The sequence below is a fragment of the Setaria italica genome, chromosome II (genome assembly GCF_000263155.2).
Source record: "Setaria italica strain Yugu1 chromosome II, Setaria_italica_v2.0, whole genome shotgun sequence".
NCBI lineage: Eukaryota > Viridiplantae > Streptophyta > Magnoliopsida > Poales > Poaceae > Setaria > Setaria italica.
Genome location: NC_028451.1, coordinates 45,509,496 through 45,525,047, shown reverse-complemented (window position 1 = coordinate 45,525,047; position 15,552 = coordinate 45,509,496). Strand labels below are relative to the sequence as shown.

General features: G+C 46.4%; 2 protein-coding genes across 3 annotated transcripts; one reads left to right on the top strand and one right to left on the bottom strand.

The window, feature by feature from the left end:
* Nucleotides 1-4,279: 4,279 nt before the first annotated feature.
* On the bottom strand, nucleotides 4,280-5,040 carry LOC101759409 (60S ribosomal protein L27a-3). Its single transcript, XM_004958238.4, has one exon. The coding sequence runs from the start codon at nucleotides 4,946-4,948 to the stop codon at nucleotides 4,511-4,513; it is 438 nt and encodes a 145-aa protein (XP_004958295.1). The 5' UTR covers nucleotides 4,949-5,040; the 3' UTR covers nucleotides 4,280-4,510.
* Nucleotides 5,041-6,334: 1,294 nt separating this feature from the next.
* Nucleotides 6,335-13,495, top strand: LOC101758598 (exportin-T). 2 transcript variants are annotated; one of them, XM_012844191.2, is made up of 15 exons: nucleotides 6,335-8,091; nucleotides 8,176-8,271; nucleotides 8,371-8,460; nucleotides 8,541-8,645; nucleotides 8,825-8,884; nucleotides 9,086-9,148; nucleotides 9,241-9,336; nucleotides 10,321-10,485; nucleotides 11,076-11,249; nucleotides 11,371-11,430; nucleotides 11,534-11,632; nucleotides 11,921-12,067; nucleotides 12,415-12,570; nucleotides 12,658-12,705; nucleotides 13,077-13,495. In XM_012844191.2, the coding sequence occupies exons 1-13, from the start codon at nucleotides 6,403-6,405 to the stop codon at nucleotides 12,502-12,504; spliced, it is 2,934 nt and encodes a 977-aa protein (XP_012699645.1). In that variant the 5' UTR covers nucleotides 6,335-6,402; the 3' UTR covers nucleotides 12,505-12,570; nucleotides 12,658-12,705; nucleotides 13,077-13,495. The 2 variants fall into 2 exon arrangements, with proteins under 2 accessions (XP_012699645.1, XP_012699644.1); XM_012844190.2 differs by having other exon boundaries at nucleotides 12,653-12,705.
* Nucleotides 13,496-15,552: the final 2,057 nt, after the last annotated feature.

The window sequence follows — 15,552 nt, the reverse complement described above, 5'->3', positions numbered from 1 at the left end:
CGCGTTTGACGAACGGAATCGGTTCTGTTTCTCATCTGGATCGGAAGAATCGGCGCCAAACGCAGCTGCGTCGAAGTGTTTCTACCTCGGAACGTTTCTACCGATTCTGACTTTTTAGCCTGCACGAGGAAGTGTTTCTGTGAAAGAGTGTGATAGGGTGCTCTCTGCAAAATGAATCCCGATAAGAACAGCACGAGGAAATCACTCATATAGAACGGATGAGGACGGCGGGGAGAAAGGACGCACGGCTTCACCCACAGGCTTGACGCGCGCCCAAACGTGCCTATCTCTCCCTGGCACGTGGGTCCAAAAGAGCGCGGGGCCCGCGTGCCACGCACGGCGCGGCGGCCGTCTCGGCGCGAATGGAAGGACACGGCTTTTGGCTTCGGTTCCCTGTGCGTGTGGACGACCGGAGGAGGGAGGGGTTGCTTGACGGTTCGGCAAGAATAGTAACGTTTTTTTTTTCTTTCGGAGATGAAGAATAGTAACGTTGCAGAGGCGGAGGACGGGATTGCTGGCCGGTTCGGCCTTGCCTTGCCTTTGCCCCTGCCCCATGTTTCGCTCATGCGCCTTGCCTTGCCTTTGCTAGGGAGGCAATGGGCCCGTTCAAGGATTCACCGTGAGGAATTCTTCCATTAGGAGACGGGAATGGTAGGAAATTAATCCCATGAGGATTTAAACGGGGCAAATCTCATCCCGTCGGAGATGGACGGGGGTTGGAATAATCCTCCGTCCCCATTTTCCCGCAACCCTAGAGGTTCTAAGTAGATATGCCATGCAACGAAAATAGCCTAGCTCAAGACACCAGGTCCAGCTCCGGCCCATGAGAAGGCCCGATAGTAGTAACCAAACTACCGTTAACCTAACATCCATCCGTTTCTTTGGAGGAGCTCTGCTCACTTTCTTTCCTCTCCTGAGCTACGCCGCCTCAAGCTGCTGTCGCCGCTCAGCCCTGCGCAGGTGAGGAGGCAGGGGCTCGAGGTGACAGCGACCCGGCGCTAGTGCCAGGACCCTCCGCTCACACCACGGCACCAGGATGCCACGCTCGCGTAGCGTCGTTGCCGTGTGAGACAGAGACACTAGGGATGAAAACAAATGGACAAAATCATGTCTCCACCCACCCGTATTTTTATATTTATCCCATATTTTATCCTATATATGAAAACAAGACGGTAAAGTCGAAAACAGGACGGGAAACGGGATGGGAATAACCGGAAGCAGGACGGGATATGGATGAGGGGTATCCCGTCCGTATTTGTGGGATCCCGTTTTCAACCGGGATGAACCCGTATTCATCCCGTTTTCAGTTTATACGGGATAGACCCAATATCACAAATTCCAACCCTCAAGCCTCGGCAAATGGTCAGCCCAACAAGCCCAGGAGGCCTCGTCGCACATCGCCTACCCCTCCGGCCCTGCCCTGCTGCGCCTCCGCCCGCGCATGAGACCCATGCTGCTGTCCTTGACTCGCCGGTGCCCTAGGCAGGAGGCCCACATACTCTGAGCGGCTGAGGATGTCGCGCAGTGGAGCAAGAGGACAAAGGCCCACGCCTCCGTCCTCTATTAGCTTGTTGCTGGCCTGTTGCTAACCGCCTGGCTTGCTGTTGCTGCTAGTGCTAGAGGGCGAGTGCTAGCTGCTTGCTGTGGTTGGCGCCTGACCCTCCTGGTCACCTGGTGGCTGGTGCCACCGTGCTGCAAGACTGCACAATGCAGGAGTAGGACTGCTAGAGTGCTAGGTGTAGTAGCAGTAGTGTGTGCAGTAGACTTGAGTCATGTTTTGGAACGTGTTGTCCCGGTGTATGATCCCGGTTTTCAGCCATTTTCGTTATATTTTCGCCCGTATTTGATCGTTTTTGTATAACTGTGTATCCCGGTTCCTGTCCCGCTCCCGGTTGTCCCGTTCCCGCTCTCGTTTCCGGTGAAAAAATATTGTACGGGGTATGGTTAGGGGGTTTTTCTACCCGTTCATGTCCATTTTCATCGCTAAGAGACACCAACGCAAGCTCCAGATCACAAACAGAATAAGAAAGAAATAAAGGAGCTGGTGAGTGGGTGGAAGATGCTAAGCGTAGAGATTAGTTCCCATTCGTGGACTCTCCGGTCTCTTCCTTGATTCTTTCCTTTTCTCTGTATTTTATTTGCCTCTTTATTTTCTTTGGACTTTATGACGTGAGAACTGGCATGTTCTTGCCGATCGATATGGTAAGTGGAGAATTTTTTGCTTGTTCAATTGATGTCTGTGTTGTTACGCTATGGATTTAATTTTGCCCTTATACTCCAGTGTCTCGAATTTGCTTGATGCATGCCACGGCTCGGAGGATTGCATTCTATACATATCACGGGGATGGGGATTCCGTGAAGATAATTCTCCACACGGGGACGGGGATAGGGAGAAATTATCCCCCGTGTGCATTGGCGGGGACGGGGAGAAATTATCCCCACGGGACAGGCATGGGGGACATTCCCAACGGGAAATTCCCGTTGCCATCTCTAGCCTTTGCCCATGCCCCATGGCACGGATGAGCCTTTGCGACTTGCGAGGGAGAGACCCATGGGTAACTGCTCAGAAGCCGAGCACGATTGGAAACGATCGAGACTGCTGCTTCTGGTGGCTGGCCGGCCGGCCGGGCAGCGGCAAACTCACTCGCCCGGGGGGCCAACGACCCAGCAACCAGGCATGGTGGATCCGGCCGTCCGGCGTTAGGTTACGCCAGCCGTGCCGTCACCGGAAGCGTCGAGACGAACTCAGTTGCGACGCCGGCATTTTTCGGCCGTTGGTAGTGCACCGGCGCGAAGCAATGGCGACACACAAGCCGTGCGAGCGGGCGTAGGAGCGTAGCAGCACTCCATGCTCAGGGAGTGCCGTTTCCGTTGTACATTGGCAAGCATGATCACACGGAGCGTCCGGTCACGGCATATGACCTTCCACGCAAAGCAATTGTGATGTCCATTCATTTCCGACGTTTTCAATATAGTTCACAAGTTAATAAATTCTGTTAAGAGTTTCCGAGAGGCAAATTGCCCCCAGGAAATTAAATGAGATATCATATCAAACGTCTGATGCACACTGGCATTACTAAATCACAACAATTGGATTCAAAACAACGGAAACGTATACGGACATGATGACTAAGTGAGCTGAGCTTCACCGTCCTGATTCAGTTGTAAATCACAAATAGCAACAAATAATATCATAGCCAACCACTGGTACCACAAACATATTCAGCTGGAAAACAACGTTGTCGTTCAGACTGCACAACTGAAAATCGCATAATAATGCTAACCCTACCACCAACCACCATGCAAATGAACCTCTATAATGAACAAATGTGTTCACAATTGATGGGTACATTTGTGACCCAAACCCTTCCGCAGACGCATGACAAATAATAAAGCATGTTTCTCCATGAGTAAGAAAAGCGATGATAAAAAAATGCTGATAAAAAAATCAGGTCTGATGGATTCATAGGAATGAACAGCACAACATATATTAAATGCAGCATCACAAAAACACAGCATTTACTATTGCAGAATTGTAAGACAGGAAACATGAGCATTCAAGACAAAACAGGTATTCAGGGCTGCCTCTAAACATACTTGTAGCAACTTTCTTCCAACAACTAGAAATACAGTCTACAGACTCAGCATTGCTTCAAACATTAGCTTAACCCAATTCGTATGCATCAAGAAGAACATTCCACAGTTTACAAGAGCATGTCAGTCTAGTAATGCAAGCAAGATTGTAGAATCCATCATACAAACAAGTCCATGCACCACACTTCAATCACACAAAAAAACAAATCATGGTTGGCAACAATAGCATCAATAAGCCTAGAACCTTTGACATTAAATGGCATCACTAAGTGCAAAATTCCCAATTCACACGGTCTCAACACGCTTCAATGCTTACAAAACGAGGAAACAAGGCCTCCAGTATTATTAAGATGTGTGGCTATGAATTTGCTATGAGAACAATGCTCAGGATTTGCTGGACATAAAAAATACCGATCCAATAGCTGACAACAAATGAAATTGTTTAAGGCTAAGACTACCAGGTTCATGACCGCCTGAACTTGCATCATAGTTTTGATCTCTAGAAAAAACAATCCACAGAATAGAGGTTGCATGACGTTGATTGGCTAATGCAAAGACTACACATGAGGCTTATAACAACCACAAAACACGCATTTCACATCATTGCTTACAGAAAACATTGCAATGCAAGCACAGTTACGAATTACACTATATCATAGATCACAGGTTATGCATCACGAATCGATTACACATGAAATTGCGATAACTGGTAGCAAAAGATAGCATTGATATATCTGGGATATTTGATATGAACTGACATCACTAATTGCAAAATCCTCATAAGCACTGTCCCACCAGGCAGGAGCCACAGCAATTTAAAAGCTAGCAAGTCTTCTTAACACAAATAGCTGAGACAGGAAAGCACTACTAGTTCAGATATAGATCTCAAAACCAAGAGGCAGACAAAGACTGAAACCTAGGCGGTGAGCACGACGGCTCCGCCGGCGGCCTTGATCTTCTTCTCGGCGACCTTGGAGATGAGCTTGGCCTTGACGACGATGGGCTTGGACGGCAGCTTCCCCTTGCCGAGCACCTTGAAGTAGCCGAACTGAGTGACGTCGATCTGCGGGGCCTTGTCGCCGCCGGCCTCCGCCGCCTTCTCGGCGGGCACCATCGACCAGAGGCGCTCGACGTTGACCGCCGGGCAGTAGAACTTGTTGCGGAGCTTGTGGAAGTAGCGCATACCGACCTTGCCGAAGTAACCGGGATGGTACTTGTCGAAGAGGATGCGGTGGTGGTGCATGCCACCGGCGTTACCGCGACCTCCCGGGTGCTTCCGGTGCTTGCCGATGCGGCCGTGCCCGGCGGACACGTGACCGCGCTTCTTGCGGTTCTTCTTGAAGCGGGTCGTCATCGCCGCCGCCGCTCGCCGCCGACTTACCTGGGCAGCGCCTGGGACGGGGGGAGTAGTGGAGGCGGGGGAGGGAGTGGAGGAGGAAACCCTAGCGGCTGGGAATGGCGTGATCTTATAAGGCGGGAGCGTGGTGCGGCCGCCGTTGGATGTCGGATAGGGGAGCGGTGGCCGTTGATGGGGGCTTTCTAGGGTTTTTGCGGTGGGGTGAAGGGGCTATTGGGCTGGGCCAGGATTTGGTGGGGAGTGTTTTTTCTCTCTCTCCGTTTTTTGGGAGAGAGGATATTGGTCTGGCCTTTGAATTGTTTCGAAGGCGACCTTTTGTTCATCTTAAGCTGTAAATCGGCCCAGCAGAAAGGAGGAAAGGAAAAGGCTCCTTTTTGCACCGAGTCTGACTAATCTCCAGCTGTTCCTCCCTGGCGTCGTCGTGAACGCGCATCATGATGCAGCAATGCAACGTTCCTCCTGTGAGGAGTGACACGGCGGTTTTGGTCATGTGTTCACCAAGGAGAGGGGCACGCTTTCCGTGAGCATTTTTGTCACGTTCACCGTGAGCCTCGGTTCGGGTACACTGGTAATTCGATATAGTCCTCTATGCTCTGTTCACTTTTCTTTAAAATCGTAGGAAACTTCGGTGAAACCTCTTGTATCCGTTGCAATGCGCAACGGATGAGTAGAAATGAGAACAAATTATCTGGAAAATGATCTGCATCGCAATCTTGTTATATTTAAAAAATATTAATGGGTAGCTCTTTTACGATGTTACGTTACTTACTCTGTTACTTATTGTATTTAATGCAGATAGATGTGTTCCTAAGATGGTACCTTCGGTATGGAAACATGATCCTTCTTATCAAATATATACCTATCTCATCGATTTTGATTCCTCTAAATTAAATTAACTTTGCAAAAAAAAACACCAATTTCAGAACGTTGTTGACTTGACCAATTCAGGATAGTTCCGACAACATCATAATTAAAAACCTTACATAAACACAAGTCGGCCCACAATACGCACGTTGTACTTGTGCTGAGATTTTCGCGCCAAATAATAATCATCCCATGCACGTCCACGAAATATGCCTTTTATGATGCAAAGCGCTTGCTTCTATCAACAAGAGTCGCATATTCTTCTTCTCATAATCTTACAAAAGAAGGGTACCACAATTATTAAATAAGAAAATAAGATGTCTCTTATCAAAATTACCATTTTTTACTGATATCTTTTGTCACAAAACCTTAAAAACCAGAAGCGAAAAAACCTAAACCCAAATCAGCCCATAAACCCATAAGCCGAAACCAAAACAAGCAGCAAAACCACCCATCCAAGCAAACAAAGAGGAGCACGGCGGAGCAAACCCTCTCCTATATTAACCCCACCTCCGTCTCCCTCCTCCTCTCTTTCCCCGTCTCCGCCCCCCCTCCACCTCCGCCTCCCCAGATTCCTCCGCACCGCCATGGACGACCTCGAGCAGGCCATCCTGCTGGCCTCCGACTCCCCCGCCGCCGCCGCGGCGTCCCCGTCCGTCCGCGCGGAGGCTCTCGCCTTCTGCGCCCGCGCCCGCGACGAGTCCCCGCCGTCGTCGCTCCTCCGCCTCTGCCTCTCCGGCCTCGCCTCCTCCCCGCACGCGCAGGTCCACTTCTGGTGCCTCCAATCCCTCCACGACGCGCTCCTCCGCCGCCGCCTCGTGCTCCCCGACGACCTCGCGCTGCTCCGCTCCTCGCTCCTCTCGCTAGCGGTTTCCTCACACGCCGCGTCGCCGCCGTTTCTCCGCAACAAGCTCGCCCAGCTTGTTGCGCTCCTCGTCCGCCTAGATTACCCCCATGTCTACCCCTCCTACTTCCTTGACCTCCTCCCACCCGCGCCGCCGCAGCCGGGCCAGACGGACATGTTCGCGCGGGTCCTCATCTCACTCGACGACGACCTGCTCTCCCAAGATTACCCCCGAAGTGCCGACGAGGCCAGCGACGCCATGCGGGTGAAGGATTCCATGCGCGCGCAGTGTGTGCCCCAGATCGCCCGCCACTGGCACGCAGCCGCCGCCACACTCCGTACAGCCGACCCCGCGGCCGCGGCTGTAGCCCTCGACGCGGCGCGCAGGTGCATCTCGTGGATCGATGTTGGACTGGTGGCCAACGATGTGTTTGTTCCTCTGCTCTTTGACATTGCGATGTCACCTGGAAGTGTGGCTCCGCTTGCTGCTGCAGCCGTGGGGTGCCTCGCTGCTGTGGCAGCGAAGAGGATGGACGCCAGGGCGAAGGTCGGATTGCTGAGGTCGCTCCTGGTTGCACAGCAGGGGCTCGGTAGCCCAGACAGCGGGTTAAAGATGGCACCCTTGGTAACAACATACGCTGTGGAGGCTCTGGAATGTTATCGGAAGCTTGGCCCTAGTGATGCTGATGGAGCTGCTGCTTTGGAGATGCTGGAAGGGGTGCTGCCGGCTGTATTTGCAGCCGCAGAGAGCTCCGATGATGAAGTGGATTCTGGTTCTGTGCTTGAGTTTTTATCTGGCTATGTGAGCATGATGAAGGCACCATCTGAGAAGCAGTTGGGGCACTTGGGACGAATCTTGGAGGTGGTGCGGGTGCAGATGTCATATGATCCAGTATATAGGGGGCATCTTGATGTGCTCGACAAAATAGGGAAGGAGGAGGAGGACCTCATGGCAGAACAACGGAAGGATTTGATTGCATTGTTCCGGAGCATTTGTCGTGTAGCGCCAGCTGCTGCTCAGCTGTTCATAAGAGGGTTGCTTGTGACAGCTCTCTCGTCGGCAGAAGTTAGTGTGGAGGATGTTGAGGTCACTCTTACCCTGTTCTACCGGCTTGGAGAAGCAGTGGGTGAGGAAGAGATCCGGACTGGGGCAGGTCTGCTGGGTGAGCTTGTGCCCATGCTCCTTGCTGCGAGATTCTCATGTCACACACACCGCCTAGTTGCATTGGTGTATCTGGAGACAGTTACCCGCTACATGAAGTTTATGCAGGAGCATGTGCAGTATGTGCCACACCTGCTTAGTGTCTTCTTGGATAACCGTGGCATACACCATCAGAATGCCCTCGTGAGTCGGCGTGCAGGATACTTATTCATGAGGGCAGTCAAGTTATTGAAGGCAAAGCTAGTGCCTTACCTGGATACCATTTTGCAGGTCTTTCCTTCTCTCTGTTGGTGTATAAACACTTTGACTTTTATGTTATTCTGTAGCTGAAACTATGTGTCTGTGAGTTAACAGAACCTGCAAGATGTACTAAGCCAATTCACTTCTATGGATTGGGCAAACAAAGATGTCAAGTTTCCCAGCTCGGAGGATGGCAGCCAAATTTTTGAGGTGCATTGTTCATTTATCTCTGGAACCCAACTTACTTGTGCCTCATTTATGTCTTGTGCCATGGAATCTAACTTGGACTGACACATGGTCTAATTCTAGGCTGTTGGATTATTGATCGGCATTGAGGAGGTCTCACCAGAGAAGCAGGCTCAGTGCTTGACTGCTCTGCTAAATCCTCTGTGCCATCAGGTGATTAATTTTTCTTTTACTGTGGCATTCGGTTCTTTAAGACATGAGAAACTTACTGATGCTTGCATTTTTTTTCCTAGATTGAGTCCCTTGTCATGGATGCCAAAGTGCAAGGACTTGAAGAATCATCACCGAGAGCCATTAGTCTTCAACAGATTATTGTTGCATTGAATATGGTCAGCAAGGTAATCGATCCAATGAGCCATTCTCTAAAATGCAGTTTGACATTATAAGCCACCTCTGGTACATTATGCTGGTACTCGAATCTTTGAAGTTTTGATTATTCTCATTTAATAATTCTTTTGTGCATGGAAGTTCATTTGCACCTCACACTTACTGGATCTGGACGTTGCCCCTTTTGTAGGGCTTTAATGAGCGCCTTGTGATGGCAAATAGGCCAGCTATTGGAGTCATGTTCAAGAAAGTAAGTACTGTGAACTTGCTTATATTGACTAGTATTGTATGGTTTTGGCTTGTCATCATATATTGTATGGTATATGCAATTAGCCAGACAAGGAAACAGTTGTTAGCCCTCAATTACTCCCTGCATCAGTAAACACCACATCTGCGGTCTTCACTTTGCCTTTTCTTCTGATATAAAATTTTTTTATCTTCTTCTTGCCAGACCCTTGATGTTGTTCTGCAAGTCCTCGTCTCATTTCCTAATGTGAAACCTCTGCGATCTAAGGTAAATATGGACCTGTTTCATATGTATCTTAATTTTTCCTGCTTTGATGACATGATTAACCAGTTCCTAATTTATGCAATGCTGAAATGCAGGTCATATCCTTTCTGCATAGGATGATTGAGATATTAGGTATCCCAGTGCTTCCATATATCCCAATCGCACTGAGACAATTGCTTCTCGATAATGAGGTATTTCAGTTTTATTTTAATAGAAGCCTCTGTTTCTTGGTTTTCTGCTTTGCAAGATTCGTTTCCTAGAACAAAATTTCTTCAAGGGAAAGCAATTGGACAGAGTTGTGCTGTACAAATAGTAGTTGTAGCTCTAAAAGTATGTTTACAGCCTTTAAATTGAAAAAAAAATTGTTTATTACAAGGTGTCTTATCTAGCCAAATAACAACGGAAACCACAGGCATCATTAGGCCATAGATATGTGTTAACAATTCCTTAATACCTCCTTCTACTTGTAAGCTACATATTACTATTTTAGGCGTTATCTGATTAACAGTGCAAACTTTCCTTTCTGAGTTGGCCTTCATCGTGCTCCTAAAAACATTCTCATACTTTTACCCTGAAGCAGTTAAGTAACTAGAGGGTACATTAGTCATTTTTTTCTTTTGAGGTGGGGTTGGGGGCATAGTCATTGAGCTGCATGTTACTTATGGTTTTTAGTCCTATTAAAATGACTAAAAAACATTGGAACAAATCCTCTACACCTCTATGGCTTCGCCCCCATGTTGTGTATCCACTGTCTTCCCAGTCCGTGTGACTCTGCCATGTATCTATCATTTTCTCATAGGTTCCACCACTCACTGCCTGGCAGACTTCTTTGTTCCAGCACTCACTTCATTTGCCTTTTGTAGTTGGAAACACCACTTTTAGTGCTTTATCGATGTGGAACACAGGTTGAGCTACAATAAAAGCACCATTCCTGGACAACTTGAGTCCTAGGGCAGTTAAGCAAAGGGTGTGATCACCAGGGCAGGGCATTCTTTTCATGTCACCAAAGTATACTCCTAGAGTCAGTTAATATAACTAAAAATGTATAATCCATTGATCCTAACCTCTTAACCTTTGAATACTTCAAGTTTGTCCTGACTCTCTTTTTTTATCATCTTACAGTAATTCTATCTTGCATCATATTCAGTGTTCATATCATTGTTATTTTCATACAGGCTAAAGATATGGTGGAATTTCTTGTATTGGTAAACCAAATAATCTGCAAATTCAAATCTTCAGCTAGTGCCGTACTAGAAGAAGTCTTTCCCACTATTGCAAGTCATTTGTCTGTGATACTATCACAAGATGCATTTTCAGCTGGTCCTGCAAGCAATACTGAGGTACTCCCTCCATCCCAAATTACTTTTCGTTTTGGCTTTTCTACATATATCACTTTTGCTATGTATCTAGACATAGTATGTATATGTCTGTGGCTTTTCAAAAGCTTTGTACTTAGAAAAGCCAAAACGAATAGTAATTTGGCATGGAGTAATGTTGATTGCATCTGTAAACAAGTTATTTTCTAGTTACATGTTCTTGTAATAACTTTTTGATGTATCTGCTCATATTGCAAGAATGCTAGTGCCTTTGGAATGTACTAGCCTTGGGGATGTAGTCGATATACTGCATCATTTGCTATTTTTTTTTCCTGTTATCCTACTTATGACAGTGCAAATCTAGCTGTAAGCCTGTAACACGTGCCTAATCCAGTTTAAGAAAGCAAATAGTTCTTGCACGATTTTATCTATACTCACAAAATGAACCAAGATGACATGATACCATACTCTACGCTGTATGGCTCGTGTGATAGGTCATTGCCCCATCTAAATTCTTATCTAATTTACTTAATTTGGTTAGCATTGATGATTAGCTTATATACAGTTACAGAATATGTTTCCTTGTGTAACGCATAATCGTCTCACCACTACAGGAAATGCGAGAGCTGCAAGAGCTGCAGAGGACGTTATACACTTTCTTGCATGCTATGGCAACACATGATCTTTCTACAATCCTCCTTACTCCTAGCTGTATGCAGTATCTGGATACTATAATGCACTTGCTTTTATTTACTTCATGTAAACATAAAGATATACTACTCCGCAAGGTGAGGACTATGATTTATCTGGATTACATATCCTCCATTTCAATCTATCTGTATTCTCAGCCTTCACTTTAAGTTAAGCTGTGGACACCATTTACTCACACTATGGCCATGATTTTCTTAGGGATGTGTACAAATTTTTGTGAATCTTGTAAAGGACTGGTGCACTAACTCTGAAGATAAGGTAATCTTGTTTTGTCATGAATTTTGAGGTATTAAGTAATCAGTACTTGACATTCAGTTGGATTGATCGCATAGTTCTTGCTTTATTACCCTCTTTTCCTCAGGTTACTGGCTTCCGAGAATTTATGATTGAGAAGTTTGCTACTGATTGCTGTTTGTACAGTGTACTTGATAAATCATTTGATTTAGGCGATGCAAATTCGGTAAGACATGCTTGCAACTCTTTGATGTGGCAACCCTTATATTTGCTATGTTGAAAGTAAACTGTAGATAAATAAGTTATTCTGTCCTAATTAAGCATGTCAGGATAGTGGGCCTGGGCCTTCCATATTTATGTTTGGAGTCAAGTAGGCACATACTTGGTGTTAACATATTTTTTTATTAAGAATACCCTGTGTTGTCAATTTACAGCATTGCTAGTGATTTTTTTGGTGCATGGATTGAATCTTTTCTTCAACAGCTTTATTCATTTGACTTGTTTCTTTGTTTAGCTTGTTCTCTTTGGTGAAATTGCGGTGGCCCAAAAGATTATGTATGAAAGGTTTGGGGACGTCTTCATTCAGAAATTTATAGAAACAGGTCTTACAAAAGTTTGCTGCCCACCGGACCTAGCTAAACAGTATCGCGAGAAGTTACAGGTTTGTTACTCTTCTCTTGAACATCTCTTGTTTTGAGATTTGTCATTGATATGATGCTCGACATCACCATAGGGAGATTTTATAAGTTGAATAATTTTTTTCTTAAATTAGTGAACTCAGTTGTGTAGTTGGACACTTGTCAGCTTAGCATTTCAAAGCAAATGGTGCCTTGCACATTGAGCATTTAACAAATAACTTTAGTTCAACTTTCATTGGGTGAATAAGTAGCTATCTACTGTTTGTCCCAGATTCATGATCTCATCTCTAGCATTTGAATACACCATTTCTTTTGGATTGTTTGAATAGACTGTTTCTTGTTGTAATGAACGCTGCTCCTGTTTCTGCAGGGAAATGATATCAAGGCATTCAGGTCATTTTATCAATCGCTTATCGAGAAATTAAGACCTCAAGGGAATGGGAGTCTTGTATTCAGATAGCATCATTCATGCATTTTCAATATGTTTGCCAGCAGAAGACTCCTCAGCTGTGTTATTCCAGTATAGGTAGTTATTATTGCCATTCTGTTCTTTAGGCTTTTTGCATTTTTTCGTTTCTTTCTTTTGCTAAATTCTTTATGATATGCAGAGTAGTTGTGTCATCATCAATGTATATAGAGCTACCATTTCTGAGATTGGAAGGTAATCTCTTGCCTCTAGTTCGATTCAAGCTATCTATCTGTTTTTTTATCCTGTTTCCCACATTATGTTGTATGTGCACATCTTGTTGGGTACTTTTCCTGTTCTCTTGAACATTCCGTTTAATAGTTTGATTTTTGTACGGAGTGATTTGTAAGCTCCTTGCATTTGTTTCCAGTAGCATACTAGCAATATGTGCCACATTTGTGGATTTGTGATCCTAATGCTTATTTTAGCTGGCTGGACGACAATTGGTTAAATGCATTTCCTGCTTTTATACCTCCACTGAAAAAAAATTACTATGCACTTTGACTCCTCTTTAGTTTATGTTGGGTGCATGTAACTTATCTGAATTTACCTTTTATGCTTTGCAGGTGTATACTGCGGCGATATCTTTACCTAGTCTGGCTACCGTGGCGGAGTTCCTTATTCATCGTGTTCTATTGAGACGCGGGGGAGTTTGTCCCCCAATAGTTCTGCTGAGGAAGAAAAAGAGTTCCATTTCTTTAGTTTGATCCTTCTCCCCAAATCATAGTTATTCTTCTATCTGGGCCTGAAGTTTTGCAAGGTACTTCCAGTGAATTAGTAGTAGTTGGAGGATAGGGGAAAAAGAGTGCTGTGTAGGCTGTGTTTTTCCTGACAGAATTGTCGCACCGCCTGTTGTGTTGTGTTATACCAAATTTTGCGAATGGTTTGCACCCCCAGCATTAGCCGTCTGGGGTGCTGTACTGTACATATTCTTTGGTCGTGGTGCCATTCGCTTTCGTAAATCATTCTATCGCCTTTTTTATTCTGATGTGATGCTGCAGTGGCAACAGATCATGGTCATTGGTGATGCTATGCGTTCTCCTGTTTCCCTATCGTGCCTGCAAGTAGCCCTGTACGTGGTCCGGTTTTACCGGGTTTTGGTTAAAACCAGGACCAAGCTGCGAGGGAGTCAGTTGCGCGGTTTTGAAACTGGCGGGTTTAACGGTTTTCCCGATTTACTAGCTATGCACAATGATCGCTCTCGGCACCGCCGCTGCGGGACTCGACTCTACATATCTCTGCACACGCCCTGTGGCAGTGTCAGCAGGGATGGAGCGTCGGTTGGGTGTGCCCGGAGTGGCGCCGGGGCCGGAGATGGTGCGTCGCCCGACGGAGCATCGGTTTCCTACTTGTAGCATGGTAGGTGCGATGTAGGCTATCGCCATGTACGGCTTCCCGTACTGCGTGGTCCTCATTCTGGGCAAGCTCCCCGACCTGTCCATGGCGTCTTTTGACTCGGCTAAGAACCCCGACCTGTCCATGACGTCTTTCGACTCGGTTAAGAACGCGTGGGAGTACCCACCGTGCCACTAACTCGGAAGGCGGAGGATGGCGAGGCCTCGTCGCGGGAACATGTCGCGGGAGAAGGCGAGGGCGGCGGCGACGACATCACGATCTACATACTAGCGCCCTAGCGGAGGTGGCATTCTAATCTATACAAGCATGGAGGACAGGAAGCTCCGGCTCTAGCTTCGGCAGCCCGATTATAAGATTGCAATGCAATACACAACATTTACTTGTCCTCCATCATCAAAGTCAAGTGTCACGGATCGAGGATTGCAACATCTCTGCATCTTCTTTAGAGTTCGGACTAATAGATCGGCATTGCAGGGAAGGGAACAGGAAGAAGTATATATTAAAAAAAAGGAAGGGACTGTCCTCGTGCAACGCCGCCAAGGAGGAGGTGGCGGCCGGTTTGGAGAAGCACCACCATGTCCTCCATTAAGCCGAGGTGGAAGCATGGACGAGCAATGGAGGCGTGGATTGGAAAACGAAGGTGATGATACGCTATGGTCAACAGGTTAGACAGTTTCCAACCAAACCAAACCAGACCTACTATGACTTTGCAGTTGGTTTTATCCGGGTTGGCCTCGCGGTTTCAAACCGGACCATGAACAGGGTTACCTGCAAGTGTCATGCCTAGTGGAGGATTTCATGACCCATGTCGTTATGTTCCCATTTCAGTCCATCCTATTAGCCTATGGGGCATGTAAAGAACACCAATGGGCATTTTTTTATTCTAGAACTAGAATTGGTTGGGACAGTGCGCTGCACCTCTCCTCCTTCCGTGATCTTTGGCTACTGCCACAACATCAAGACGAGGCCTCACTGAGAGTTCGTTCAACCATCATCACCGCCATTACCTGGAACATCTGGAAAGCTCCAAATAACTGTGCCATTGTTGCTGATATCAACCTCTGGGTTCACTGGGCCAAGCGCTTGCCCGACGGTACCTACCTTAAGATGTGGAGCTCTGCTTTTGTAATATAGCCTAGTACTCTTCCACTCTTTTTTACTCTAAACTCACAAATCTTTATGCAATAACTTCGCATATCAATATAATGTTCAGGCTGAATTCTTGCCTACTGTAGCCTTCTTAAAAAAAATTATAATAGCGCATGGGAAAGTATTTCTTAAGAAGTAGTCTTTTGTCATGTCAAAGTGCTTGGCGTGAACATGTTATGCTAATATACTTGCATAAGGCCGGTCAGGCCAAAGCTATTTGGTATGACGAATTTGAGTGCGACTCTGCTTCTTGAGTCATGCCAATCAGTTTGGCTTGATCAAGTTGAGAAATGAGAAGTTAACCCAAGCTCGTTGGCGTGCGAAAAGGTTTATTTCTTAAAAAATTAGTTTACACGCAATATTATTAAAATTTTAGAGTAGCAAAAGGCTAAAAAACAATTCCGTGAGTCTTCACTACCCTTGTTCTAGAGCTTAGCTTCTGAAGAATTTGCTCGGTTGCTCCTAGAGCTTAGCTTTTGAAGCTAGGGTGTTTATCCTAAGAGCTAGATGACGTTTGGATAGAGTTTGGATAGGGAA

Coding starts and splice junctions, on each gene's coding strand:
- LOC101759409 (XM_004958238.4), bottom strand. CDS start 4,948: ATGACGACCCGCTTCAAGAAGAACCGCAAGAAGCGCGGTCACGTGTCC.
- LOC101758598 (XM_012844191.2), top strand. CDS start 6,403: ATGGACGACCTCGAGCAGGCCATCCTGCTGGCCTCCGACTCCCCCGCC. Junction 8,461..8,540: donor TAAATCCTCTGTGCCATCAG/GTGATTAATTTT, acceptor TTTTTTTCCTAG/ATTGAGTCCCTTGTCATGGA. Junction 11,633..11,920: donor ATTTAGGCGATGCAAATTCG/GTAAGACATGCT, acceptor TTCTTTGTTTAG/CTTGTTCTCTTTGGTGAAAT.